The sequence below is a fragment of the Microcaecilia unicolor genome, chromosome 8 (assembly GCF_901765095.1).
Source record: "Microcaecilia unicolor chromosome 8, aMicUni1.1, whole genome shotgun sequence".
Lineage (NCBI taxonomy): Eukaryota > Metazoa > Chordata > Amphibia > Gymnophiona > Siphonopidae > Microcaecilia > Microcaecilia unicolor.
Window position 1 is genome coordinate 196,751,787 of NC_044038.1, and position 26,954 is coordinate 196,778,740.

Below are 26,954 nucleotides of genomic sequence, written 5' to 3' on the forward strand. Positions count from 1 at the left end.
CTTTAATATCTCTTAACTGTTTGGGGCTTTACACCTAATTTGTTTGGATGTCTGCTGTGTGCAAACTTGTACATGCTCTAGTGATGAGTAGATTAAATTTGCTAATTTGCTATTAAAAGACTATTCAAAACCTGGTCATTTAAGGTTACTACTAGGTCCAGATGGTTAAACAGGGTATTCCCTCCCTCCTCCCCCTGTTTAAAGGAAGGAAGCTCATTGTTACCATGTACCTATTGAATAAGACCTTGTTATTCCTTACTGTCCATTATGATCATTTGAGGTCACAAGATTTGAATCGCTTAGTTATACCACCTCTTTTCACTCGAGACTCAGCTTTTACCTCACCCCATCTTTATGGAACTCCCTCCTACCTCTCCTTTGTCTTGAGGTGAACAGAGAAATTTAAAAAGACTTGAAGACTCGCTTTTTTTTTTTTTTCCTATGGCCTTTGTTGTATCTTAGTGCTGGAGGTCTATTCCTTCACATTTGCACCTCTTCTTCCTTCTGTTGTATGATTTTTAATGGTTAGTATGTTTTATTTTAAGTATTTTAGGTAGCTTTAAATGTTCTGGTTAGTGATTGTTTGAACCACCATATTTTTGTAAACCATTTTGTCCAGTGAGATAACATAGCAAATAAAATAAATATGATTCCATAGCGTCCTGTCTCTCTAGACTGGCACAGATAGGTTATGCACTCCTACCAGCAGATGGAGACTGAGAACTACTGAGTCTCAGTTAAGTCTATAAGTGAGCTGTGCAGTCCTCTGAAGGTCAGTCTGTTCTCAGTCTCAGTAGATGGTAGTAGCAGTGGTAAGCCTGTGCAGTCCCAGTTAGATTTTTGCTTTGTAGAAATTTGCTGTTGATATTCCTTGAGAAGTTTAAGGTAAAAAGTCATTAGGACCTTTTAGAAGAAAAGAAAATCTCTCTGAATTGCCTTATGCTGCCGGACCGGGGTTGAGGCCTGTGAGTTAGAGAGCTGCACGGGACTGGGGATTATGAAATTCCTGCGAGGATGAAAAGTTGCCATGGGATTTCCACGGGAGTGTAGTCAAAATCTCTGGAGACTCAAGAATGAGGCTTGGAACATACAGAGAGAGGTAGTTCAAGTGCTAGAATGTACCTAAGAATGTCCAGAGAGGCAGCTGGAACACCAGACTGAGGCTTGGAACACTCAGTTGAATAGTAAATATCTAAAAAATCGCATGGGAGGTTGTTGTGGTTGAGAGGAAACAGGGCTGCGAGCAAGTAAATAATAGCATCTACTGCAGTGGGTATGAGTTGGGATGGAAGAGTTTAATTGTGGGGATGGAATGGGACTTGATATACTGCCTTTCTGTGGTTACAGTGAAAGCAGTTTACATATTATATACAGGTACTTATTTTGTACCTGGGGCATTGGAGGATCAAGTGACTTGCCCAGAGTCACAAGGAGCTACAGTGGGAATCATACCCAGTTCCCCAGGTTCTGAGGCCACTGCACTAACAACTAGGCTACTCCTCCACACTTAGTGGAGATGGGTGAAATTTCTATCCCCGTGCAACTCTGTACCTGTGGGTGTCACACCTGGGTTCCTCTTCCCCTTCTCTCTCCCTGATTTACCCCTTTGCGGCTGGTGCCTCAGCTAGCCTCCTACATAAGTACATAAGTAATGCCACACTGGGAAAAGACCAAGGGTCCATCGAGCCCAGCATCCTGTCCACGACCGCGGCCAATTCAGGCCAAGGGCACCTGGCGAGCCTCCCAAATGTACAAACATTCTATACATGTTATTCCTGGAATTGTGGATTTTTCCCGTCCATTTAGTAGTGGTTTATGGACTTGTCCTTTAGGAAACCGTCTAACCCCTTTTTAAACTCTGCTAAGCTAACCGCCTTCACCACGTTCTCCGGCAACGAATTCCAGAGTTTAATTATGCGTTGGGTGAAGAAACATTTTCTCCAATTTGTTTTAAATTTACTACACTGTAGTTTCATTGCATGCCCCCTAGTCCTAGTATTTTTGGAAAGCATGAACAGACGCTTCACATCCACCTGTTCCACTCCACTCATTATTTTATATACCTCTATCATGTCTCCCCTCAGCCGTCTGTTCTCCAAGCTGATAATCCCTAGCCTCCTTAGTCTTTCTTCATAGGGAAGTCGTCCCATCCCCACTATCATTTTAGTTGCCCTTCGCTGCACCTTTTCCAGTTCTATATCTTTCTTGAGATGCGGCGACCAGAATTGAACACAATACTGAAGGTGCGGTCGCACCATGGAGCAATACAACGGCATTATAACATCATCACACCTGTTTTCCATACCTTTGCTAATAATACCCAACATTCTATTTGCTTTCCTAGCCGCAGCAGCACACTGAGCAGAAGGTTTCAGTGTATTATCGACGACGACCCCCAGATCCCTTTCTTGGTCCGTAACTCCTAATGTGGAACCTTGCATGACGTAGCTATAATTCAGGTTCTTTTTTCCCACATGCATCACCTTGCACTTGCTCACATTAAACGTCATCTGCCATTTAGCCGCCCAGTCTCCCAGTCTCGTGAGGTCCTTCTGTAATTTTTCACAATCCTGTCACGAGTTAACGACTTTGAATAACTTTGTGTCATCAGCAAATTTAATTACCTCGCTAGTTACTCCCATCTCTAAATCATTTATAACTATATTAAAAAGCAGCGGTCCTAGCACAGACCCCTGAGGAACCCCACTAACTACCCTTCTCCATTGTGAATACTGCCCATTTAACCCCACTCTCTGTTTCTATCCTTCAGCCAGTTTTTAATCCACAATAGGACATTTCCTCCTATCCCATGACCCTCCAATTTCCTCTGTAGCCTTTCATGAGGTACCTTGTCAAATGCCTTTTGAAAATCCAGATACACAATATCAACCGGCAGTGCCGTGCCAAGGGTCTCTGGTGCCCCCCTGCAGACTATCAGTTGGTGCCCCCCCCCCCCCCCCCCCCCCGTCTCGCTTCTTCATTCGATGTTTCTCCATTGCTACCTGTCTTTCCTTTAGACTGAAAACTACAGGCCCAGCCAGACCTGACAAAAGGGTCTACCACACCCTTCAATGTCAAGCATATACTAGAAAACTGTAAGTTAGCTTACACAGGAAAGCAGTTTAAAAAAATAAACACAATTCCTGCTGTTTCTTAACACTGCTCTCCAGAGAAAGCACTGCCTTTATAAAGAGGTTTTTCAGTGGGACTTAGCCTATTAAAAACTATTAGCATAATTAGGAATGGCCAGCCCTTGTAACTGCAGAGACCTAAGCTTTGATTATGCATGTTCCTGTCTTTGTTACAGGGTGTGGGGGGTCTCTTCATCTCATTTACACAGTCTGACCTCCCTGGCTCTTGGAGACTGCTATACATTGCAAAATAAGATAGCAGATGTAAATTCTCAAAGTGGACATATTCCAAACACTAAAATGAAAATAAAATGATTTTTTTCTACCTTTGTTGGCTGGTGACTTTCTTTTTCTGGTCATGCTGGCCCAGTATCTGATTCTGTTGCTGGTATCTGTCCTCTTAACTCTGTTTCCAGGGCTTCCTTTCCACTGTATGTATCCCTCATTGATAAGTCTCTGACTCTAAAGTTTAGCAATTTCATTAAAGCAAAATGTATTTTCAAATATCACAAACTCTCCCTATCCAAGCAGAATGTTTTATATAAAAACAAACACACAAAAAAAGCAATCAGATTTTTACTTACCAGCTATTCTACACTATACGTCAGCTAAACTTCCTCTTTGAACCTCAGCCAATTAAATGGATTTTAGCTGTAGCTATGATAATTATGTACACATCATTGCAGTCATGCCCTCCTCTCAGTGTACATGCTCAAAAAACAAAAACTTTGAACCACTTACAGATAACAATTACACTATTTATTTTTTATTTCTCCCCAGTCTCACTTGCACACCTGCCTCCAAACCTGTTCTCTTTAATTTGAATGTTGTTCCAGCTCACCCTGAATGAAAGTTGTTCACACACCAAAGCCATAAATAGCTGCTGGTTGTACTCTTTGAAGCAGCTTTAGCAGAGCAGCGTGTCTGTCTCAGCACTGCTGGGCTACCTTCACTTCCTGATGCGGGAAGGGCAGGGGAGAGAGGAGAATCACAACTTCAGGTAAAAGATTTTGCAAGTGAGGGGTGCCCTCTAGAGGTCGGCGCCCCCCTGCGTTGCTTACCTCGCTTACCGTGTCAGCACGGCCCTGTCAACCGGCTCCCCTTTGTCCATGTTTTACTCCTTCAAAGAATTGAAGTAAATTGGTCAGGCAAGATTTCCCCACACAAAAGCAGTGCTGACTTGGTCTGAGTAATCCATGTCCTCGGATGTGCTCTGTAATTTTGTTTTTGATAATAGCCTCTACCATTTTCCCTGGCACCGACGTCGGACTCACCGGTCTATAATTTCCCGTATCTCCCCTGGAACCTTTTTTAAAAAATCGGCGTTACATTGGCCACCCTCCAATCTTCCGGTACCACGCTCGATTTTAAGGATAAATTGCATATCACTAACAGTAGCTCCGCAAGCTCATTTTTCAGTTCTATCAGTACTCTAGGATGAAACCCATCCGGTCCAGGAGATTTACTACTCTTCAGTTTGCTGAACTGCCCCATTACATTCTCCAGGTTTACCGTGAAGTCAGTAAGTTTCTCCGACTCGTCCGCTTGAAATACCATTTCCGACACCGGTATCCCACCCAAATCTTCCTCAGTGAAGACCGAAGCAAAGAATTCATTCAATCTCTCTGCTACATCTTTATCTTCCTTGATCGCTCCTTTTACCCCTCGGTCATCCAGCGGCCCAACCGATTCTTTTGCTGGCTTCCTGCTTTTAATATACCGAAAAAAAATGTTGCTATGTTTTTTTTGCCTCTAATGCAATCTTTTTTTCGTAATCCCTCTTGGCCTTCTTTATCTGCACCTTGCATTTGCTTTGACACTCCTTATGCTGCTGCTTGTTATTTTCAGACGGTTCCTTCTTCCATTTTCTGAAGGCGTTTCTTTTAGCCCTAATAGCTTCCTTCACCTTACTTTTCAACCATGCCGGCTGTCTTTTGGACTTCTGTCTTTCTTTTCTAATTCGTGAAATATGTTTGGCCTGGGCCTCCAGGATGGTATTTTTGAACAGCGTCCATGCCTGTTGTACAGTTTTTACCCTCTCAGTTGCCCCCCTAAGATTTTCTTTAACCGTTCTTCTCATTTTATCATAGTCTCCTTTTTTAAAGTTAAACGCTAACGTATTTGACTTCCTGTGTATAGTTACTTCAAGGTTGATATCAAAACTGATCATATTATGATCACTGTTATCAAGCTGCCTATCTCCTAGTGGTAGATAGGCAGCCTTGAGAGTATGAAATCCTTTCTAGTAAAAATAAATAAATAAACTGACAGTTGACTTCAGCTTAAGCAATCTACTCCTTGTGGGGCTCCTGTATGCAGCCTAGTTTCTGCATGGGGGTCTCTGGGGTTCTTTGGGGTTTTCTGGGCTTCATGGGCAGTGTAAGAGTTTAAATGAATTCAGTGTAGGGGTCTGGATTTGTTGGGACACTGTTCATTCTATGCCAGCCAGGAAGATGCTGGAGTGGAGAGTTTGGCTCTGGGATCTATGCCTAAGCTGGGCTGTACTTGCAGAGACACGGAGGTGGTTGAGTAGTATTTAATTGGGGCAGGAACTGTCACCATCTTTCAAGTTGGAGGAGGATTGGGATTGGGCTGAGGAAGAAGCTCTGGCCTTGCAGCAGACTATGGGGTAAGATGCTTGCTTACTCTTTCCAAAAATACTAGGACTAGGGGGCACACAATGAAGCTGCAAAATAGCAAAGTTAAAACAAATCGGAAAAAATATTTCTTTACTCAGCACGTAATTAAACTCTGGAAATCATTGCCAGAAAATGTGGTAGAAGCAGTTAGCTTAGCAGGGTTTAAAAAAAGGTTTTGCTAGTTTCCTAAAAGTCCAAAAGCCATTATTAAAATGGGAAAATCCACTGCTTATTTCTAGGATAAGCAGCGTAAAATGTATTGTATTAAATGTATTGTACTGTTTGGGATCTTTCCAGATACTTGTGACCTGGATTGGCCACTGTTGGAAATAGGATACTGGGCTTGATAGACCTTCTGTTTGTCCCACTATGGCAGCATTTATGTACTATATGTATGCTTGGGATGGTGGAGGTGTTGTCTTTCATTGGGAAGAGTTCATCTCCCAGGGCCCATCAAAGCTGAAGTTTGATGATGTCCCTAAGGAGGCTCTGTGGATGCTGGGCCCACTTTTGAAGGTCATCAGGAAGACCTCCATGTCCTTTCCCATGCATCAGGACATTTGTAATGTGATACAGACCCAGCAGAATTCTCCAGATGCTCCTTTCTGGATTACTCAGTCCATAATCTGTTTTTACCTGATCCCAGATTAAGATAGAGGATCCTTGCCTCCTACGGTGGATGCTGTAGTTTTTGCAGTGACTAAGAATACCATCTTGGCAGAGGCGTAGCCAGGTTTTGACATCAGGGGAGCATACTTATTGGCACTGGTCAGTGTTGGACAAGCGGCAGTGCCGGTATTGTCGTTGAGGTGCAGTGACTGTGGCTGGCAATGATTAACATAGGCTGCCTCTGTTGCATCCCACCTACAAGGAAACGGGAAGTTAGATCAGGAGGCGGGAGGCAGCAGAGGACCCGGGACTGGCCAGAGCAGGCAGCCTGTCTTCTTTACTGCAAGTAAAATTATTGAAATTGTGACCATCACACCAGGAATACTCCTTCCACCAGTAGTAACTTTGTTTAAATGAGATAGGCTTTTGTGTGGTGAGCATTTTTATTTTTGGTGACAAGGGCCACCAAAGGTAGCCCTTGTCCCAGAGCCTACTTTCAAATAGAGCCAGACAGTTTATGGAATAACACAAAACCCTGCAAAAATCTATACATAAAACTTACCACACCATATCAGTCCTAATCCACCTATGAAAGCTAGTACTATAAATATTATACCAGTCCCTAGAGCACCAATATACCTGCTACTAGGAAACTGGAACAAGCTGGACTGTTACAGATTCTTACGAACACCACATACTAGCAGAATCCCTCACCTCAGCTGCACATGTAGAATATGGACAGACCCTCACTTGATACAAAATAGGGGACCACAAAAAACATGCAGAGAAAAACTGGAGACCACCCCCCCTCAACCCAAGAAAACCAGACTCTATAAGCAGGGAAATATTAGTAAAAGAGAAACAGAAATGTATTGTCCCCTGTACTTTGGAAAATAAAAATAGGAAAAAAATGTACATTTTACAAAGCAGGCACATCTCCGTCCTTAAAGTATTAATTTTTTTAATGAATCTTCTGCCTTTGTTGTCTGGGAATTTTATTTTTCTAATTAGGCTGGTCCCAGTCTCTTTTTCCACTTTCCATGTGCCAGTCTTCTCCCAAATTCTTTTCCAGGTTGGCCTTTCCATTTAAAAAAAATTTTTTTTTTTGTTACATTTGTACCCCGCGCTTTCCCACTCATGGCAGGCTCAATGCGGTAGGCAATGGAGGGTTAAGTGACTTGCCCAGAGTCACAAGGAGCTGCCTGTGCCGGGAATCGAACTCAGTTCCTCAGGACCAAAGTCCACCACCCTAACCACTAGGCCACTCCTCCACTTTCACTCTCCTCTTCTTCCATTCCTTATTTACATCTGTCTGGCACTGATTTTTTATTTTATGTTTCACCCTCCCCCCCCCCACACACACATTTGCACTGTTCTGTTCTCTGTGTTTATATCCACCTGTTGGATTTTACTCTCATTGTCCCTTTCTCTTATCCTCTAGTTTTCTTTTCACTTCTCATCTACCTATTGGCTTTTCCTGTCTTCTTCTCATTCTCTCTCCAACATTCCCATTGCCCCCCACCCCGTCCTCTGTACGCACCCTCTAAACCCTCATCTACCCTCCACTGCCTCCTATCCCCTCACCTGCTCCAGCTCCATCCCTATCTCTGCTTCCTTTTCTTGTTTCCAGACAATTCTTCTGTCTCTTACCCTATACCCCATGTCCTATTGCCTCTCTTTCACCATCTTTTTAACCCCATTTCCACCCTCACTCACACATGTCAGAGACTCATATCCCTCCCCAGTACCCCCATTCGTTTTCATTGCTTCTCATCCTCGCCAGTCTTTCAGGTCATTCATAGCAAACGTCATCCCCTTTTCTTGCCCTTCTTCTCTTATCTCTCATTTCACAACTCTCTCATTCTCTCAACCCATCCCTGTTCATAACTACCAATTGCCAAGTACTCACTATACCCTCAAAATTCCCACTCCCATCTTTTCTATGTATAATTTCTTGCTTTATTCCTCAACCCTTATTCGATCACCAAGTCCCAGTCATCTTCTCCTCTGTTTTCCTTCTCTCCCTGCCCCCTGGTCCCATCCATCTTTTTCTCTGTTCCCCTTCTCTCCACCCCCTACCCCCAAGTTCCATTCATCATCTTCTCTGTTCTGTCCCCCCATCTCATCTTCAGCTCTGTTCCCCTTCTTCCGCTCCCTAATGGCATCTATCTGGTACTCTGTATCTTCTGCCCCCCCCCCCCCCCCCCACCAAGTTCCATTCAGCTTCTGCTGTTTTTCGATCTCCTCTCCAGTAGACATTTTTTCTCACTCCATGTCCACCATCATTTCTTCTGTGTCCCTATCTTTCCTATAAAGCATCTCCCCTCTCTCTCCCCCTCCCCCTTCCCTGCATTCTAGTATTTCTCATCCTCTCTTCCCTTAGTCTGGCATATTTTACTCTTCCCCTCCCCCCCAAGATCTGGTATCTCTATCATCCTTTCTTCCTCCTCCTTGCCAGTCCTCCAGTGTTTTCATGGCTACTGGCAGTGCCAGCAAGTAAAACAAACTGCCTCTGGCGGACCCTGCAAGTGTTCCCTCTGCTGTGTCCCACCTCCACTGACACAACTTCCTGTGTCAGAGTGGGTGGGACACAACAGAGGGAATGCTTGCGGGGCCAGCCAGAGGCAGTTTGCTTTAGTTGCTGATGCTGCTGGCAGGCATAGAAACACTGGAGGACCACCGAGGAGAAGGAGGAAGGGCCAAGAGAGATATAGGACGGCACAGGACAGGGGAAAGAGGAAGACATGCTGGATTGTGTGTTGTGCATTTCCCCTTGCAACCCTGTAGTGATGCCTAGGCCAGTGGTTCTCAACCTTTTTTTTAGTCAGGACCCACATAATGGATGATGCTTCCATCCATTACACACTGCATACATGATCCATGGACCTTGGTCTGATACAGTAAATCAGTTCTTATATATTAAAAGTAACAATGCTCTGTGTCCACAAAAATCTCCCCTACAGCAGGTGCAAATCATAACTACATATTTTCTCCATCATAGGAGCCAACTTTTCAAAATGATTGGGAGTGCTATGCCCAATGGAAATAACCCCTTCCTGTACACATTCAAGCAATTTTCTCAATATTGGGGGTGCTCAAGTACCCACAGAGTCGGCTCCTATGTTCTCCATGGAAGTTACCATATAAAAGTTTTTTTTTAATTATGATTCTCATCTCTATAATAGCGAAATAAATCTCTCCACTACCAGGGACACTGTGAAATACCACAAAACCTGAAACAATCCTAACTCGACATACATGTAACAAATCTGCTATAGAACAGTAGCACTGATTTAAACAAGAATCCTACTTAACAATCAGCACTACAGATATTACACAGGGCCCTAGAACACCACTACTACTGGTAAAACAGAACAAGTGAGACTGATAAACAGTTCTACGCAGAAATTACTTGTCCACAGCACACCACACCTTGGTCACACACCAAATACAGAACAAGGGATCACAAATTAGAAATATAAAGATAAAAATTGCATTGGGAACCCCAGGAATTCAAACTAGGCATGTTCCACAACATAGGAGAAATGAAAACACAAATGTATTTCCTCTTGTACTGAAAAAAATAATTACAAAAGACATCCGTGATGCACATTGCCCAAAGCTAACATATTCCACCAAATAAATTCAAAATAAAACACTTCTTTCTACCTTTCTTGTCTGAGTATTTTATCTTTTCAAGCATGTTGGTCCCAGTTTCTTCACCCCTATGGTTCAGCAATTCCCTGTCTCTCCCCCCCCCCCCCCCCCCTTTCTTCATATTTGTGCCAGAAGACATGGCTACACAAATCCCCAATGCCATGTGTCTTCCAGGTTGTATAGACAGCAAAACTGTACACCAGAAATGAAAACTTCAATCCAGGAAGGAACCAAGCCATCGGGGTTTGTGTAGCTGCATCTCCTGTGGGTCCAGCATCTCTCCCCCTTCTCTTGCTCTCCCTCCTCCTCCTATGGTCCACCATCTTCCACTTCTCTTCATGCTTTCCATCTTTATAACACAAGGCTTCCCAGGGCAGACTACAATAGTTAACATAAAGTTGAACCCATTAGGAAACAGGATATCCTCACTGAAATTTGGCCATCTGTATTGTATAGAACAGCATAGAAAAAATTAGCACAAAATACAGAGTTTATTAGTGCTGTTTCTACAAGCAACAATTATTTTTTAAGCTGTTTGTGATAACTGAATATCAATGAAATAACAATTATTTCATGATATATCTACATATAGGAAGCTTTCAAATAAATTAAAAAAGCTGTCAAGTAAAAAGAAAATAAATCTTTTGTTCTACTCCTTTTAAGACACTGCCTATCCAACTGGAACAGCTTTTAGACGTTTTACAGATGGACCATTCATAGGTAGTCCCTTATTTCTAATCAGTTTTTGCTATTTTTTTCAATAGCATTTGCTATTGTTTTGGGTCAAAAGGCTAGATAGCCTCACCCCATCTCCTGTTTTATCTATCCTCCTTGCCTTCAAATCCCTTCCCCTTCCTGAGTCCAGCACCCTCTGTTTTCCCTCTCTCTCTCCGCCACTGCCATCAATCCCCCTCCCCAAGTCCAGCACCCTCTGTTTCCCCTCTCTCCGCTGCCGCCACCCCCCTGCTGCTGCCACTACCCCCAGAATGTCAAGCCCACTTTGTTTAGCGGTTCCTGCAGCGATAACATGCTGCCTGAGCCGGCGTTGGATCCGGTCCTCTGCCTTAGACACAAGTACTTCCTGTTTACGCAAGGGTAGGACGCAAGCAGAGGGAAGGATCTGACTCAGCTCAAGCTCAATCAGGGGCTGCTAAACAAAATAGGCTTAATAGGCTTGACGGTCTGGGAGGGGGGGGTGGACGAGGGAGAGCAGAAAGTGGTGTTGGACGGGTAGGGAGGCAAGCTGTGGAAAGTGGTGTTGGACGGGTAGGGAGGCAAGCTGTGGAACTGTGGGATAGGAAGGGAGGGGAGAAAGTTACCACAAATTTTTTTTTAAATTTCTCTTTATTGAATTTTTAACAATCATAATAATCTTATGAGTGTTTACACAATTAGGTAATACAATTAGAAAATAAGAAAAAAATTCAAATCTAAGGTTTCCTTTCTATCGTCCACAATATTATTAAGAAAATGATCCAAGAAAGGAAAATAAAACACAGGCAAAAGAAATTAAAGAGAACATCTTGTCCCAAGTGGTTACTCTAAGCCATCATACAGTACTACATGTGTGACTCAATTACCACATTAACCTCCTCTCTACTTATCAGGAAATCCTCCAACTGATTGGGTTCAAAAAACTGATAGGATTTAGACTGATGCAATATTCTACATACACAAGGAAATCGTAACAGGAAATTTGCACCTATTGCAAGCACCCTAGGGCGCAAGGTTAAAAATACCTTGCGTCTCTTTTGTGTGTCCTTAGATAAATCCGGGTACACTCTTATCTTTGAACCCAAAAATAAAGAATCTAGATGTCTGAGGGAAAGTCTGAGCACTGCATCTCTGTCTAATTCCAGTGCAAAGGTGGTTAACAAAGTTGTTCTTTGAGTTATCACCTCAAGTGACGATTCAAGAAAAGTAGTGAGATTCATTACCTCCTCCTTCTGGGCTTGCAGATTTTCCTTTACATCTTTAGTGTTAATTTGCAAATAAAAAGCCTGCGTTATTGGAGGCAGTGAATTCTCTGACATACCTAGTATCTCAAGTACTTCCTAACCATTTGCATTGGAGTAACAAGCAGTGATCTAGGAAAGTTTATACCACAAATATTTTTAAAAAAAATCCTTGCTAGAGGGCTGCGGTGGGGGTGTCGTCTTGTGTACCTTTTAGAGAGAATGCCATTAAAGTGCTGTTTAGGTGGTATATGCCACCTGAGCGTCTCGGGCGCATTTACCCGGCACTCTCGGGGTTGTGTTGGAGGGGCTGTGGCTTCACGGGTTCTATGGGGCATATCTGGTGGAACTGTGGGAAGATCAGGGCTTTTTGGAAAGCAATCCGTAGCAGACTGCAGGCGTGGCTGGGTGGTCTGATCCCGTGGCACCCAACTATCTTTTTATTTTCTGCTAAAGTCACAGGCTTCTCCGCCACCCAACAAAGTTTGATGCGCTATGCCACATGTGCAGCTAGAATTGCCATAGCTGCCTGCTGGAAACAGCCTATAGTCCCACCGCTTGCGAGATGGCTCCGGAAACTGGAGTACGTTTGTGAGATGGAAAGGCTACTGGCCGAGAGGCGAAACCAAATAACTAAGTGGCACTCTATATGGGATCCCTTTCTTTCTCATGCATAACCACAACGATGTCATGGGCTAGAGTAATGCGAGTCCTGTTGGTGGGGGGGGGGGAGGTATGGGAAGTGGGTGGGATAAGGCAATAGGTTAAGTTCAATTAAAGTTCAAAAATTTTATAAAGTCTGGAGTTTTGAAGGTTATATGTTTGCACAGGCACGGTGGCACACAAGTGAAATGTACTGATCCCAAATTGTTAGCAATGGAAAGAGCAATATGTAAGGGATAGCCAAGTGTTAGCCATGACTTGGGTCTAGATGCTATGAAATGTAATGTAAGGTTTATTTTGTACTGTTCTGTTGGATATTGTATTACTTGTCAATAAAGACTTCATGCAAATAATAAAAAAAAATCCTTCAGGGTGCCAGCCCCACAGGTTGAGAACTGCGTAAGCGCCATATTTTTAAAAATCTGGGGGAGCGACAGCTCCCCTTGCGGCCCCCCCCCCCCCCCACCCTTAGCTACGCCACTGCATCTTGGTGGATGGCAGCATGGCTCTGAAGGATCCTCAGAACCATTGCATGGAAGCTCTTCTGAAGCAGAATTTTGATTTGGCAGCCCTGGGGGGGGGGGTGCAGGCAGCTTAGTAGCCAGGGCCTATTTTTACTGGACATGTATCTTGGATAGGGAGTCAGATGATTGGCCTTTTGTGAATTAGTAGTCTCTTGGCTTGCACTCCTGGCTGGGCTTCCCAATGAAGGAGTTCGGGTTCAGCCTAACAATCCTGGTGGGTGCAAGGTTGTGAGACTTCTATTGGAGGTGGACCCAGAATACCTCAGATCAGTGGGTTCTTGAGGTCCTTCACAACTGAAATGCCCTAGAGTTTGCCCATCCCCTCTCAGATGACTTCCTGGAGTCCCCCTCTTGAGCCCAGTGGAAGGTGTGGTCTATCTGGGACACTTTTCGAAGGCTAGTTAGTCTGCGGGCTGTGGTTCCAGTCCCAAGTGAGGAGAGGAGCATGGGTCGTTATTCAGTTTACTTTGTGGTGCCCATGAAAGAGGGTCCTTCCGACCCATCCTGGACTTGAAAGGGGTGAATCGTGCTTGTCGAGTGCCCTCTTCTTCATGGAAACCTTGAGAAGAAATTGGTCATCGTGGCTGTCTAACCAGGAGAATTTCTCGAGTCCATGGATCTGATGGAGGCCTATCTTCACATCCCTATTTGTCAGGCTCATCAGAGATTCCTTCGCTTTGCTGTTTTGGGGTGGCATTTTCAGTTTTGTGTGCTCCTCTTTGGGCTGCTGCTGCTGCTGCTCCCTGCACATTTTCCAAGTTAATGGTGGTGGCAGCAACCATCAGAAGGAAGGCATCTTAGTTCACTCTTAGCTGGATGATTGGCTCATTTGGGTGAAATCCTTCCAGGAGGACATTAGTCACAGCTAGAGTGGTGCAGGCACTGCAGTCATTGGGCCTTGTAGTCAACCTGGCCAAGAGTCATCTGTAGCCACCCTAGACCTTGGAATATCTGGGGGCGTGTTTTCGATACCAAGATTGGCAGTGGCAAGAATTCAGAAACTGCAGGCCCAAGTTAAATCTCTTCTCCGTTCTTAGAATCCTTGGACAGGGATTATGTGCATGTTCTGGGTTCCATGGTGGCATCTCTAGAGGTTGTTCAATGGGCCAGGGCTCACATGAGACCACTTCAGGCAGCTGTGCTTGCCAGGTGGTCCCCTCAGTCATAGGATTTGGAGGCCAGTCTTCCTGAAGTCTCTGGTGGCTGGTGAGGTGTCCGTCAGGGGGAGTGAGTCTGGAACCCCCTCAGGGGACTGTGGTGATGATGGATGCCAGTCTATTAGGCTGGAGGGCCCATTGTGCTGATTAGATTGTAAGCTTCTTTGAGCAGGGACCGTCCTTCTTTGTTAATTTGTACAGCGCTGCGTAACCCTAGTAGCGCTCTAGAAATGTTTAGTAGTAATAGTAATTTAGTGGCTTAGGGCCTCTGGTTGGATGAGGAAGCCCGCTGGTCAATCAACATATTGGAAACCAGGGTGATTTGGCTGGCATTGCTCTTGTTCCAGGTTCTCCTCCATGGCAAGGCTGTACAGGTGTTGTTGGACAGTGCTACGGCAGTGGCCTATGTCAAGAAGCAGCCCCTTTCTCCTGTCCTGGGCAGAGCTTCATCTCTCGGACCTGTCAGCCATGCATGTGGCAGACGTGGATAATGTGCAGATGGATTACCTTAGCAGAAATCTCCTGGATCCAAGAAAGTGGAGCTTCAGTCCGGCAGCCTTCATGCTCATCGTGAACAGATGGGATATTCCCATCATGGATAATGGCAACCTCTCACAATGCAAAAGTTCCTTGCTTGTTCATCAGGAGGATAGACAGGCTTGTGGAAGGGCTGGATGCTCTAGTGCAAGTTTGGCCTTCATCAGGTCTCTTCTGTTTTCCCTGTAGCCTCTAGTAGGCAGTATCATTCAGAGATCAAGCGCCACAGAGCCCACAAGTTCTGGTAGCTCCCGATTGGCCTTGAAGGCCATGTTATAGCAAACGGGTACCTCCTAGTGGAGGAGCCGCTCCTTCTGCTGCTGGCATAGGACCTAGCGGATCCGGCTCAATTCTCTCTTATGACCTGGCTCTTGAGCGGGCACATTTGAGAAAGAAAGGGTATTTCTGTCAAGTCAGTGTGATGCTCTTGCGCTCAATGAAGCGGTGTAATCTCGCGCTTAGGGGCATGTGTGGCATATTTTTCAGGATTGATGTGACGACCATCAGATTACTCCTTTCAAAGCTTCATTGCCCCAGATCTTGGATTTTGTGCAGGACAGTCTGGACAAGGGTCTGGCCTTGTCATTGCTTGAAGGTGCAGGTGGTGGCTCTGATGTTTAGTCAGGGGTAAGTCCGTGGCAGCTCATCAGGATGTAGTGTGTTGCAGGGAGTGCAACTTCTTCAGTTGCCGATATGCCTGGCTGTCCACCTTGGGCCTTAATCTTGTCTTGTCTGTCTTGGTGTCCATGCCTTTGAGCCCTTGTCTGGCTGTACGCTAAAGGATCTGACGTTGAAGACTGTATTTCTTATGGCCCTAATTTTGGCTTGCAGAATTTCCAAGTTGCAGGCCCTTTCTTGTAGAGAACCCCTTCTGTTGTTCTTTAAGGACAAAGTGGAGCTCAGGTTGGTTCCATCCTTCCTTCCCAAAGTGGTGCTAGTGTTTCATGTCAATCGGTTGGTTTCCCTACTAGTGCTGGGAGAGCATGTTGGCTCAGAGAAGTAAAATTTGCGCATTACTTGGGATTTGGGTTTTGGACTTGGCCTGAAAGACTGAGGGAACGGTACAGTATAGGGGGTGAAGTGCTTCAGTGTACGAAGGAAGAGTGGGACTTGGGGGTGATTGTATCTGATAACCTTAAAGCTTCCAAACAGGTATAAAAAGTGACGGTCAAAGCCAGAAGGATGCTTGGGTGCATTAAAAGAGGGTGGCCAGCAGGAAAAAGGAGGTGATAGTGCCATTGTATAAGTCTCTGGTGAGGCCCCATTTTGAGTACTTTGTGCAGTTCTGTAGACCGCACCTATGAAAAGATTTAAACAGGATGGTGTCAGTCCAGAGGGTGGCTATAGAATTAGTAAGTGGTGTGGAACACAAAAAATATAGGGACAGGCTTATAAACCTCAACATGTATACACTGGAAGAGAGGAGGGAGAGAGAAGATATGATAGAGACATTTAAATATTTCAAGAGCATTAATGTGCAGGAAGTGAGTCTTTTTCAACTTAAGGAAAACTCTGGAATGAGGGGGCATACCATGAAGTTAAGAGGGAATAGGCTTAGGAGTAATCTAAGGAAGTATTATTTCACGGAAAGGGTGGTGGAATCATTGAATGGCCTCCCGGTGGAGGTTGTGGAGTCAAGGACTCTGTCAGAATTTTGAAAGGCATGGGATAAGCACGTGGGATTGCTTAGGAAAAGGAAAGGTTAGGGGTTACAGAGGATGGGCAGACTGGATGGGCCATTTGGCCTTTATCTGCCGTCATGTTTCTATGTTTCGTCGGCCAGATCATCTGTTTCTGTTAATATGTTGTCATTGGAAGGGAGAGGCAGCATCCAAGGCCACAATAGCTAGGTGGATTAAGGAGGCGATGGCATCGGCTTACTTAAGGGGACGCCAATTTTACCATTCTTGAAGGCTGATTAGACCATGGCTCAGGTGACTTCATGGGTGGAGCACTCCATGGTTTCTGTATTTGTAAAGCAGCAGTTTGGTCTTCACTGCATTATTTTGCTTGTCATTACAGACTGGAGGTGTAGGCTCATCAAGATGGTAGTGCTTGGGGTGAGAGTTTTAGAAGCAGGATTTCGAGGTTCCCATCCTTGATGGCTACTTCTTTAATACTTCCCATCTGTGCTGGTCTAGAGGGACGATATGGAAGGAGAAATTAGGTCTTCCATGCTAATTTACTTTTTCTTTAGTCCTCCTAGACCGGCACAGAGCTTGCTGTGTTCTATTTGGCCTGCTGTATTTTGCATTCCTTCTTCTGGTGGTAGTTGCTGATCCTTCATTTTCATGTGCACGAGGCTGCGAGAGGTTAGTTGTTTGGGATGTCTTCAGGTTTGTTTCTCTTTCATAAATGGAAAAAATTCAAAAATAAAGACACCTGATTGGAAGAATATGTAGGTCAGCCTTGGATGGGTTGTCCAGGCTCTGCTGGTTTCTATATTGGTGCTAGGCCGTGCCAGTTTCCATCTGTTGGTAGAAGTGCATAACCCATCGGTGCCAGTCGAGAGGGACTAAAGGAAAGTAAATTAGCAGCAAAGACCTAATTTCTCCTTTCTTCAGCATATATTGTTAAGGGCAAAACTCTACTTATCTAACCAGAGTTATTTTCAAATCCTGTGTTTTTGTCTTTCAAATGTTATATGGCATGACACCAGATTACAAGCATTCTATTACAATGGGCTTTTATTTAGTTCTTATCTGTCTCTTATTTTACATTTGTGGTTACTTTTTTTTGTTTTTTGATTTATTGTAAGCCACATTGAACTCCAGTATGTTCAGGACAATGTGGTGTATAAATGTCAGTAAAAAAATAAATACCTATAGTGCTGAGAGCGCGTTCCATAAGGAAGATGGCTACCTTGTGGGTGGAATTGAGTGGTTTCTCCAGCAGATATCTGTAAAGTGGCGACTTGATCTTCGCTTCACACCTTTATGAAGCATTACATATTAGATGTGGCAGCAGGAGCAGAAGCTTTCTTTTGGAGTTTCTGTAATCAGAGCAGGGGTTTGTGCTATGCTTTGATATTTCCTACAAGCTGTGTGCTTGTCTGCTGAGGATGTCAAGAAAGGAGAAACTAGATCTAGTCTGCCAGTTTTCTTTCCTTTAGTTCTGTCAAACTATTCCAGTTAGCCTTCCTGATTCAGACTTTTTTGTATCATTCAGCATAGTCTGTCTTCTCTACTCAGAGAGTTCTTCTTATTAATTTGTTTCTAATAAGGCTGTTTAGTTCTAAGACACATTTCTGTGACTGGTACATGAAAAAGGAATGATGTTTAGTTCCCTTTGCAGGAATTCCACTACTTTGTTATGAGGTTCTGGAGCTGCACAATATCCTTATAGGGCAGAGCACACAGTTCTGTATTCTCTACAAGTTCTGACTGGTCTGGTGGGACTAAAGGAAAGAAAATTAACAGGTAAGACCTAATTTCTCCTTAAACGTCCTTGACTTGCTTCCTTGACTCTGCTCCCAATCATATATCAGGAAATTGGGAACACAGACATGAAATACAAGAATCGTGTGCGGAGCAGGATTGCAAACCTGAAAGACTCAAAGAATCCGGAGCTGCGGAAGAAGGTTTTATGTGGGATGATCTCGCCTGAGAGTATAGCGGGCATGAGCTCGGAGGTGAGGACTGAGCATGAAAAGGCCAAAGCTTGGCAGGGCTTTTTATGGATCACTTCATGGGTTTGGACTTGAGACTACAGTCAATTTGCTTATGTAGGAAGAGGAGGAAAGGGAAACTAGAGACTTTGACAACATGTGGCATTTGTCTCTATAGGAAATGGCCAGCAATGAACTGAAGGAGATGAGGAAAGCAATGACAAAAGAAGCCATACGGGAGCACCAGATGGGAAGGACTGGAGGAACCCAGACAGATCTTTTCACCTGTGGCAAGTGCAAGAAAAAGAATTGTACTTACACACAGGTATGTACCAGATGGACATATGCGATTGCTCTGTAGGCTATGCTGTGTAGACTGAGTTGGGGGGTCCCTTTTGGTTTTTCTCTTCTCTCCTTGCACAGCACAGACACTCACTGTTGTGTAGATCAGACTGAGTTGGGTTGCGGGGGGGGGGGGGGGGGGGGGGGGGGTCTCTTTGCTTTTTGTGTCACTCTCTCCATCTCTCCAGGTGCAGACACGCAGTGCAGATGAGCCCATGACTACCTTTGTTGTCTGTAATGAGTGTGGGAACCGCTGGAAGGTGAGTGCCAGGCTTTGGGGTGAGGTATTGATTTAAATCATTTACTGGGGTTGGGAAGATGGGTTGGGTTCATTGTTGTTTTGCAGCACCTGTTCAGGAGATGCTGCTTGGTATGAGAGGGCATGATGTGGTGAGATAGTTGACTGCAGTGGCATAGCCACAGGTGGGCCAGGGCCCATCCACTTAGGGCTCATGCCCATCCAACAGTAGCACACGTTTAGCGGTAGCTGGTGGAGATCCCAAGCTCTACCAGCTGAAGACTTCCCCCTGATGGTAATCAAAACACTACTCTCCACGATATTGGCACCTGCGCATGTTCAGTTTTCAGTGCATGCCTGCTGCAGACTGCCAAGGTGGAAAGAAGCATTTTCCTGTCAGCTGAGATGTCTTTTGGTGGTGGTAGGGGAGAACATTTGGTGCCCACCCACTTCTTGCCTAGGCCCACCCAAAATCTGTTGTCTGGCTACGCCCCTGGTTGACTGACTTTATTATAAGGGACACCTGTGGGCTGAGGTGGTAGTTGACAGGAGAGAGGATGATTCAGGTGCTGTCTTGGATGGGAAATAGTAAAGTGGAGGCCAGTCTATGGAGTCTGCTGTAGGGAATATATTGGGAACGGAAGGCTTGCTTGCAGATCTGACTAAGGAGTGAACATAATGAGCAGTTTTCTCAATGATACACTATGTTGAGACAGGTGCTTGAGGCTTTCTGGAGTCAGGAGTATAGGAAGAACTAGAAATTGTAAATCTGACGTAGCACAGATTAGTTAAATGACCCCCTAGCTGAGCCCTCTGCTTATTCTGTGACAGAGTTTGAAGCACAAGATAAAAACATATTTTTCCTCTCCTTACAGTTCTGCTGAATGTCATTGACACCTACAACCATCAAACCTAAACATAGATCAGAAAACTGCAGCCTCCACTGCGCTGCATGAGAATGTGTAAAGCCATTTCTCAATCCCATTCATGCGTGTGAAAAGCACTTCAGCCAGCGCTGGAGAGCCAAGGCCTCTCCATAGGTCATGGAAAGATTTTCAGTTGCAGTTTGCAATATTTCTCAATCTGAAGATAATCTGTTTTGTTTAATAAATTTTGTTGCCATTTTCTGTCCTTTTACTTGCTGTCTGTAGCAGTTTCTTTTATTTGCCTGCGTATTTGGGATGAAAAGAGATTTTCTTTTTGTATGAACAGGATAACAAATGCCTGGTATATATACCCCAGGATCTACAGAGAGGAGCAGATGTGTAGTTACACATTGCATGTGAAGCCTAGCATAACTATCAGTCTTATTACTCATTTCATTATGTGTTAAGCAATTTTCCTTTGACCAAAAAAAAAAAAATAAGATCCCCCCCCCTAACCCCCCGGGGGAGGACTACATTATACTTAGATATGCTAAGTCCCTGGCTGGATATTGGTCATGATGCAGGTGCCCTGTGACTCCCCCCCCCCCCCCTCCCCACCACCACAAAGGTAAGAACGGCCACTGGGTGTGAAGGGTAGGAGTGATGTCTGCTTGCTCCTGCGTAAGGCAGCTGTGACCTCTAGTGGCAGTCTTGTGGACTGAAAATTGCCACTAACTGGCTAAGTTTCTGCTCCACCCAAACTGTGCCCTGGACTCACCCACAAATTAACCAGTTTTGATGTGGGCGGTTAGAGGGGGATATTCAATGTCATAATCCATTTAAGTGCTGTCAAATATTCCCGGATAGCCCTGCACAAGTGATTTAAATATCTGCTTAAATCATTTTGAATAAAATCCTGAAAAGAGAACACATTGCTTTGGAGTGCTGCCAGAGAGCTAAGCTTTAAACATTAGTTTGGTTTGATTCATAGATTCTAATCTGCTGTTCTCTGAGGATAAGCAGGCTGTATCATACTCACAAATGGGTTGATGATCCATGTCGGCCCAGGAACCGGCATAATGCATAGCAAAAAGGAAAACGTTTTGCTAGAGCCTTCTGGTGCGTGTTCCACACCGTGCATGCACAGTGTGCCTTCCCGTCCATCGTGTGACCATGCTCCTCAGTTTGTTTTTTCCTACGTGAGGAGCAGCGGTATTTTCTGCGTTGCCTCTATTGCCCGGCTAAGAGCCACCTTCGTTGTTGTCGGTGCCTTTCGGTTATTTTTTCGCCTAACTTACCCTTTCACCCTTTATTATCCTTTAAAAAAAAAAGTACCCTTATTTTTCTTTAGTTTTATTGGCCCACGTTTAAGTTTCCTTTATTTTTTTCGTGGCTGGCCGTACTTAGGCTTGCTCAGTTGGGGTATCCCCTATTTTTGTGCCTTTATTTTTTCATAATTTTAACAGTATCAGTAACTTCCCTCAATGGATGAGGTTTCGGTATCTTCCAGTATCAATGCCCAGCTCCAAAACAATTACCAATTCTTCTTACAAATAACATTTATGTTAGTAGTACTGGATCTATCGGATGCGCATGTCACCACTACTATGGCTCAATATATCAAGCCAAGCTGGGCTTAGAGTGGGCATGTATTCATCATTGATCCAAGCTTCAAATTTCAAACTTCAGATACTTAGCTTGAAAGCTTCTTCTCAATGCTCGATTTCCCCATATTACATTGAAGGAGACTTCTTAAACCGACACGAACTCATGTTTTGCATAAATTGCTGTATCAAGGATTGTCTCCTGAAAAAAAGCCAAACAGCAAATCTTCATCAGGCTCACACAATACTCATTCTTTATAAACAAATCATCCGAGATTTGATGGTCACATTCAATCCAGTGCTGCACCAAAGGTGCTTCTGTCTTTGCTGTCAAAATACGTGACTTATGTTCATTCAAGCGCAGCTTTATTGCGCGTTAGCTTCTACCAATGTAGATCTTATCATATGGGCATTAAACAATATATGCTACCATAGAGGTTGAACAATCAGTAGTCCAGCGAGACTTTGACTTGTTTCGTCTGTGGATCCATCCGTGTTGGTCTGACTAGAGTCTGAGAACACCAGTGGCAATGGCCACAGCAGCTGTGATGGGGTACCTTATCCTTCTTCACCTCTTCTCTCCTTTTTTTCCTAGATAGCAGTTCTCCAATATTTCTAGCTCTAGAAAAGGGTATTATAGGTTTATTAATAAATACTGCATCCATTTGCAAAATGTGCCAATGAGTCATAATTGAATGCACTATGTATTTTGCCAAAGATGAAAAAAGGAAGAACACATACCTTCACTGTCTTCCTCACGGGTTTGATCCAACAGTAATAAGTCACACTATGCAAAGCGAGCACGTAAATAAGCCCTTCGAATTATAATGGCAGGATAATCACGCTCCAGGAATTTAGATTTTAATATATCAGCTTGTAATTTGAATTCCCTTGTAGATGAATATAATCTTTGTAGCCTCAAAAATTGTCCAATAGGTAGATTACTGTGTAAATGATATGGATGAAAAGTCTTAAAATGTAAATAATTATTCCGGCCAGTGACTTTACGATAGATGGTAGTTAGAATTCCATCACCAGTTTTCTCAATATGAATATCCAAAAAAATCAATGAATCTCTGATTACAGATACAGTGAAACCTCGGTTTTTGTCGCTAATATGTCCGAAAATTATAGACGAAAACCGAGGCACCATGGCAGCGTGAGCAGTCTTCACGTAATCCTGGCCCCTATCTCTCAATCAACGCTGCCTGTATGCAAGGAGTTTCTCTCAACGCGAAGGCGGGGTTTTGTTTGCGTGGCTGCAAAGTGAAGGAGCGTCTGAAGTTCCCCGGATGTTGTATACTCGTCCCAGCCCTTGCTATATACAGTATATAGAAATTATTGAGGTAACGCCGACGAGATCCGAGGCGGCCGACAAAAACCGAGACAAAAATTTTGCGCAACAAATCGACGATAACCGAAAACCGATGTCGACGAAAACCGAGGTTTCACTGTAGCTTCAAATTTAAATCCAAGGTGTACATCCAGGCAATGAAATCCAATAATGTACTCGGTGCAACCGGACCATCTCGGGTGCTGATACACATTCTTGGTGTATCCAGTTCCTCGGGCCTGATCATAACCCAGCAAATTGAATTCTTTGTCTTCATATAAAGAAAAGGACATAAATTTCCCAAGAGGCTCAGAGAGAGAAACTTTTTGGAGCTCGGTCCAGTCCTTTGACATTGGCATCGGCATCAAGGTCAGCAGCGTCTGCGTCGATGGAGGCATCATCATCGGGAGTCACAGTAGGGATGGCTGCTGCTGCGAGACCCATGGACACTGGGAGTACTGAGGCGTCAAGTGAGCTAGGACCTTGGACTCTTGGGAGAAAATGTATCAGGCTATGATGCTCATTGCCCATATTCAATCATACCAGCTCTTCATGAGCATCTACTTGCGGACCTCGGTGAGGCAGCTGTCTGACTTGGTTGATGTTCTCCCTCTGGAGTACGCCGAGGCTTTTTGCCAGCTGGTCAAGCAGCAGAAGGCGTGTCGCAAGTTCTTGGCCAGGGGCACTTACGACACTTTTGACGTGGTGTCCAGAATCTCTGCTCAAGGTCTAGCGTTGCGCAGACTCTCATGGCTGCGTGTCTCTGACCTGGACCATTCAGTCCAGCAGAGAATGGCGGATGCCCCATGCTGGGGGATAACCTTTTCGGAGAGAAGGTTGAGGAATTGGTTAACCAGATCAAGGAGCATACCGATGCTACGTCTTCTCTCTCCCACCGGGTTCCTTCTGCAACCACCTCCTCATCTAGGAGGTATTTTGGTGGGTCCTGGAGTACTTCTTATACCTTTTATAGGTGTAGGTATGCTCCAGCGGCTTGCCAGCCTGCTCAGGCTATACACTAGCGTGCTTGTTCTCATCAACAGCGTGCACCTAAGGCCCCTGCTGCTCCCCAGCAAAAGCAAAGGATGAGCTCTCATAACCTCCGATTGGTGGGTTCTTCAAATAGTCCGGTTAGGATACACCCTCAATTTGATCTCCAAACCTCCAAATTGCCCACCGAGAGCTCACTCGTTCAGCTCTCAGTACAAACAGGTACTTGCAGAGGAACTCTCTGCCCTTCTAAAAGGTCCATGAGGTCAAAGAAGGGCAGGGATTCTATTCCAGGTACTTCCTTCTGCAGAAAAAGACGGGGGATACGTCCCATCTTAGACCTAAGGGCCCTGAACAAATTCCTAGTCCGAGAAAAGTTCAGGATGATTATCCACTTGAAATCAGCCTCCATTGAAGAGATTTGCAAAGCTGCAACGTGGTCTTCAGTCCACACATTCACATCTCACTACTACCTTGAGCAGGATATCTTTCGGAGGATGTCTCCTGAGTCTTGCTGGCTTCCAGGAAAGATTCCACTAAGAGGTGTTACTCTTTTAAATACCATCTGGTGTGACAGCAAGACTATAGATCTGCTTTCTTGTCCTACACAGACCCTGCTTGAATACCTTCTACACTTATCAGAGTCTGGTCTCAAGACCAACTCCGTAAGAGTTCACCTTAGTGCAATTAGTGCTTATCAGCGTGTAGAAGGTAAGCCTATCTCTGGATAGCCTTTAGTTGTTCGGTTCATGAGAGGTTTGCTTTTGTCAAAGCTCCCCATCAAACCTCTACCAGTGTCATGGGATCTCAACGTCGTTCTCACCCAGCTGATGAAAGTTCCTTTTGAGCTTCTGAAGTACATGACCTGGAAGGTCGTTTTCTTGGTGGCTGTTACTTCAGTTCCTAGGGTCAGTGAGCTTCAGTTTCATAACAGAGTAGTTCTCCGCACGCACTCTAAGTTCCTGCCAAAGGTGGTGTCGGAGTTCCATTTGAACCAGTGGATTGTCTTGCCACCATTTTTTCCCCGTCCTCATGCCCACCCTGGTGAAAGCAGCTTGCACACATTGGACTGCAAGAGATGTTGGCCTTTTACATGGAGCGGACGAAGTCATTCAGACAGTCTGCCCAATTTCTCTTTTGATCCCAACAGGAGGGGAGTCGCCATCGGTAAACGCACCATTTCCAGTTGGCTAGCAGATTGCATTTCCTTCGCTTATGCCCAAGCTGGGCTGACTCTAGAGGGCCATGTCACGGCTTATAATGTCAGAGCCATGGCTGCATTGGTAGCCCACTTGAAATCAGCCTCCATTGAAGAGATTTGCAAAGCTGCAACGTGGTCTTCAGTCCACACATTCACATCTCACTACTACCTTGAGCAGGATATCTGACGCAACAGTCGTTTGGAGCAATCAGTGTTGCAGAATCTGTTTGGGGTTTAGAATCCAACTCCACCCTCCTAGGCCTATTTTGTTCTGTTCCAGGCTGCACTCTCAGCTAGTTTGTATATAGTTTCAGGTTGATCTACATTATGTCCTTGCTGTTGCAAGGCCCAATTTGACCAATGTTTGTTGTTTTGGGTGAGCCTGGATACTAGAGATTCCCCACTTGTGAGTATGATACAGCCTGCTTGTCCTTGGAGAAAGCGAAGATACTTACCTGTAGCAGGTATTTTCCTGAGGACAGCAGGCTGATCATTCTCACAATCCCGCCCACCTCCCCTTGAAATTTTGTTTTTTCATTTATGCTTTTGCATAAAACTGAGGAGCGCAGTTGCGTGCCGGGCAGGAAGGCAGTCTGCGCAGGTGTGGTGCAGCACGTGCACTAGACGGCTGTAGCACAACTTTTTCTTTTTTGCTCTGCATTAGGCCGGATCCTGGGCCGACGCAGATCGTTGACCCACTTGTGAGAATGATCAGCCTGCTGTCCTTGGAGAATACCTGCTACAGGTAAGTATTTTCGCTTTAGCTGTGTGTCCTTCTCTTATCTCTTTGATAATCTTCTGCCTTTACCTCCATCTATCCTGTAAAGTAAAAAAAAAAAACTACCAAAAATCTGCCCATTCTTTTCACTTGCAGAGGTTCTATATCTGTCTTCATCCTGACTTTATAATCCCTCTTTCTCAGCTCTAGGCTAAGTCTCCCTATATAGGGAAATCATCAGCAGTATTTTCAGTAAACCCTATACTGGTCAATCCTGCTCATTCATATCCTTTAACACAGTTCTCCCTTTTACAGTTCTTGATCACATCAACATGACTTTTTATTCAATGCAATACATGTTTTGCTTAAGTCTTAAGGAAAACCATCTGGAACCTTAGAGCTTGCTTCATCTGTCTCCAAATATCAGCTATGAAAGATGAAATCAACAACCTCGAGAAGCAATTGGCTACAATTCAGGACGCTTCCAGGATTACCCAATTCCCAGCTAATTTACCACCACCACTGCCACAGAATAAAGCAACAGAGGAATAGATGGATCACATTAGGCTCAGGTAGATTAGGACCTGTGACGCACAGGCATCCACCCTCCCAACCTTTGCACCTAAATAATTCCTTTGCTGCACTGGAGTATTATGATGCTCAGAAAAGAAGTACTGATGTGGAACTTAGAGGCAAAGAATGTAACATAATCCAAAAGTCATCCCCAAAACAATGCCAGGTTGATGCAAAGCAGAAAATTCTTACTTCTAAGAGACTCCATTATCGGAGGCATTAACTTAGGACTACAGTTCAAAGGACCCAACTTACTAAAATTTTATTTATTTATACATTCTTGAATCCCACTATTATCCAAAAACAAGTTTCAGTTTAAAGTGGCTTACAATTTACATTTTGGTGGAGTTACTACTACTACTATTTGAGTTACAATAGTGTGTTGCAGTGTTGAGGAGGCATCTATAGTTCGTGTAGTTATTCATAGAGTTTTTGAAGAATTTTTGAAATGAAAAAGGTAGTGGTAACTTTTGTGTTCAGTTGTTAGCGTTTTGATATTTACTCATATAGTTTTTGAAGAGGTAGATTTGAAAGAAAGGTGACAGTATCTTTGTGATTAGCTGTAGAATTTTTTTGAAGAGGTAGGTTTTCATTTCTTTTCTGAATTGGA

General features: G+C 44.3%; 1 protein-coding gene across 4 annotated transcripts in view; it reads left to right on the top strand.

The window, feature by feature from the left end:
- The window catches only part of TCEA2 (transcription elongation factor A2), an 83,382-nt gene extending 63,186 nt beyond the window's left edge, over positions 1–20,196 (top strand). For all 4 annotated transcript variants that reach the window (XM_030213488.1, XM_030213487.1, XM_030213490.1 and 1 more), the window contains 4 exons: positions 18,349–18,503; positions 18,658–18,804; positions 19,010–19,081; positions 19,935–20,196. In XM_030213488.1, coding sequence (XP_030069348.1) covers positions 18,349–18,503; positions 18,658–18,804; positions 19,010–19,081; positions 19,935–19,943 — 383 coding nt within the window. In that variant the 3' untranslated portion in view covers positions 19,944–20,196. The remainder of the gene's footprint in view (positions 1–18,348; positions 18,504–18,657; positions 18,805–19,009; positions 19,082–19,934) is intronic.
- The last annotated feature ends 6,758 nt before the right edge of the window (positions 20,197–26,954 follow it).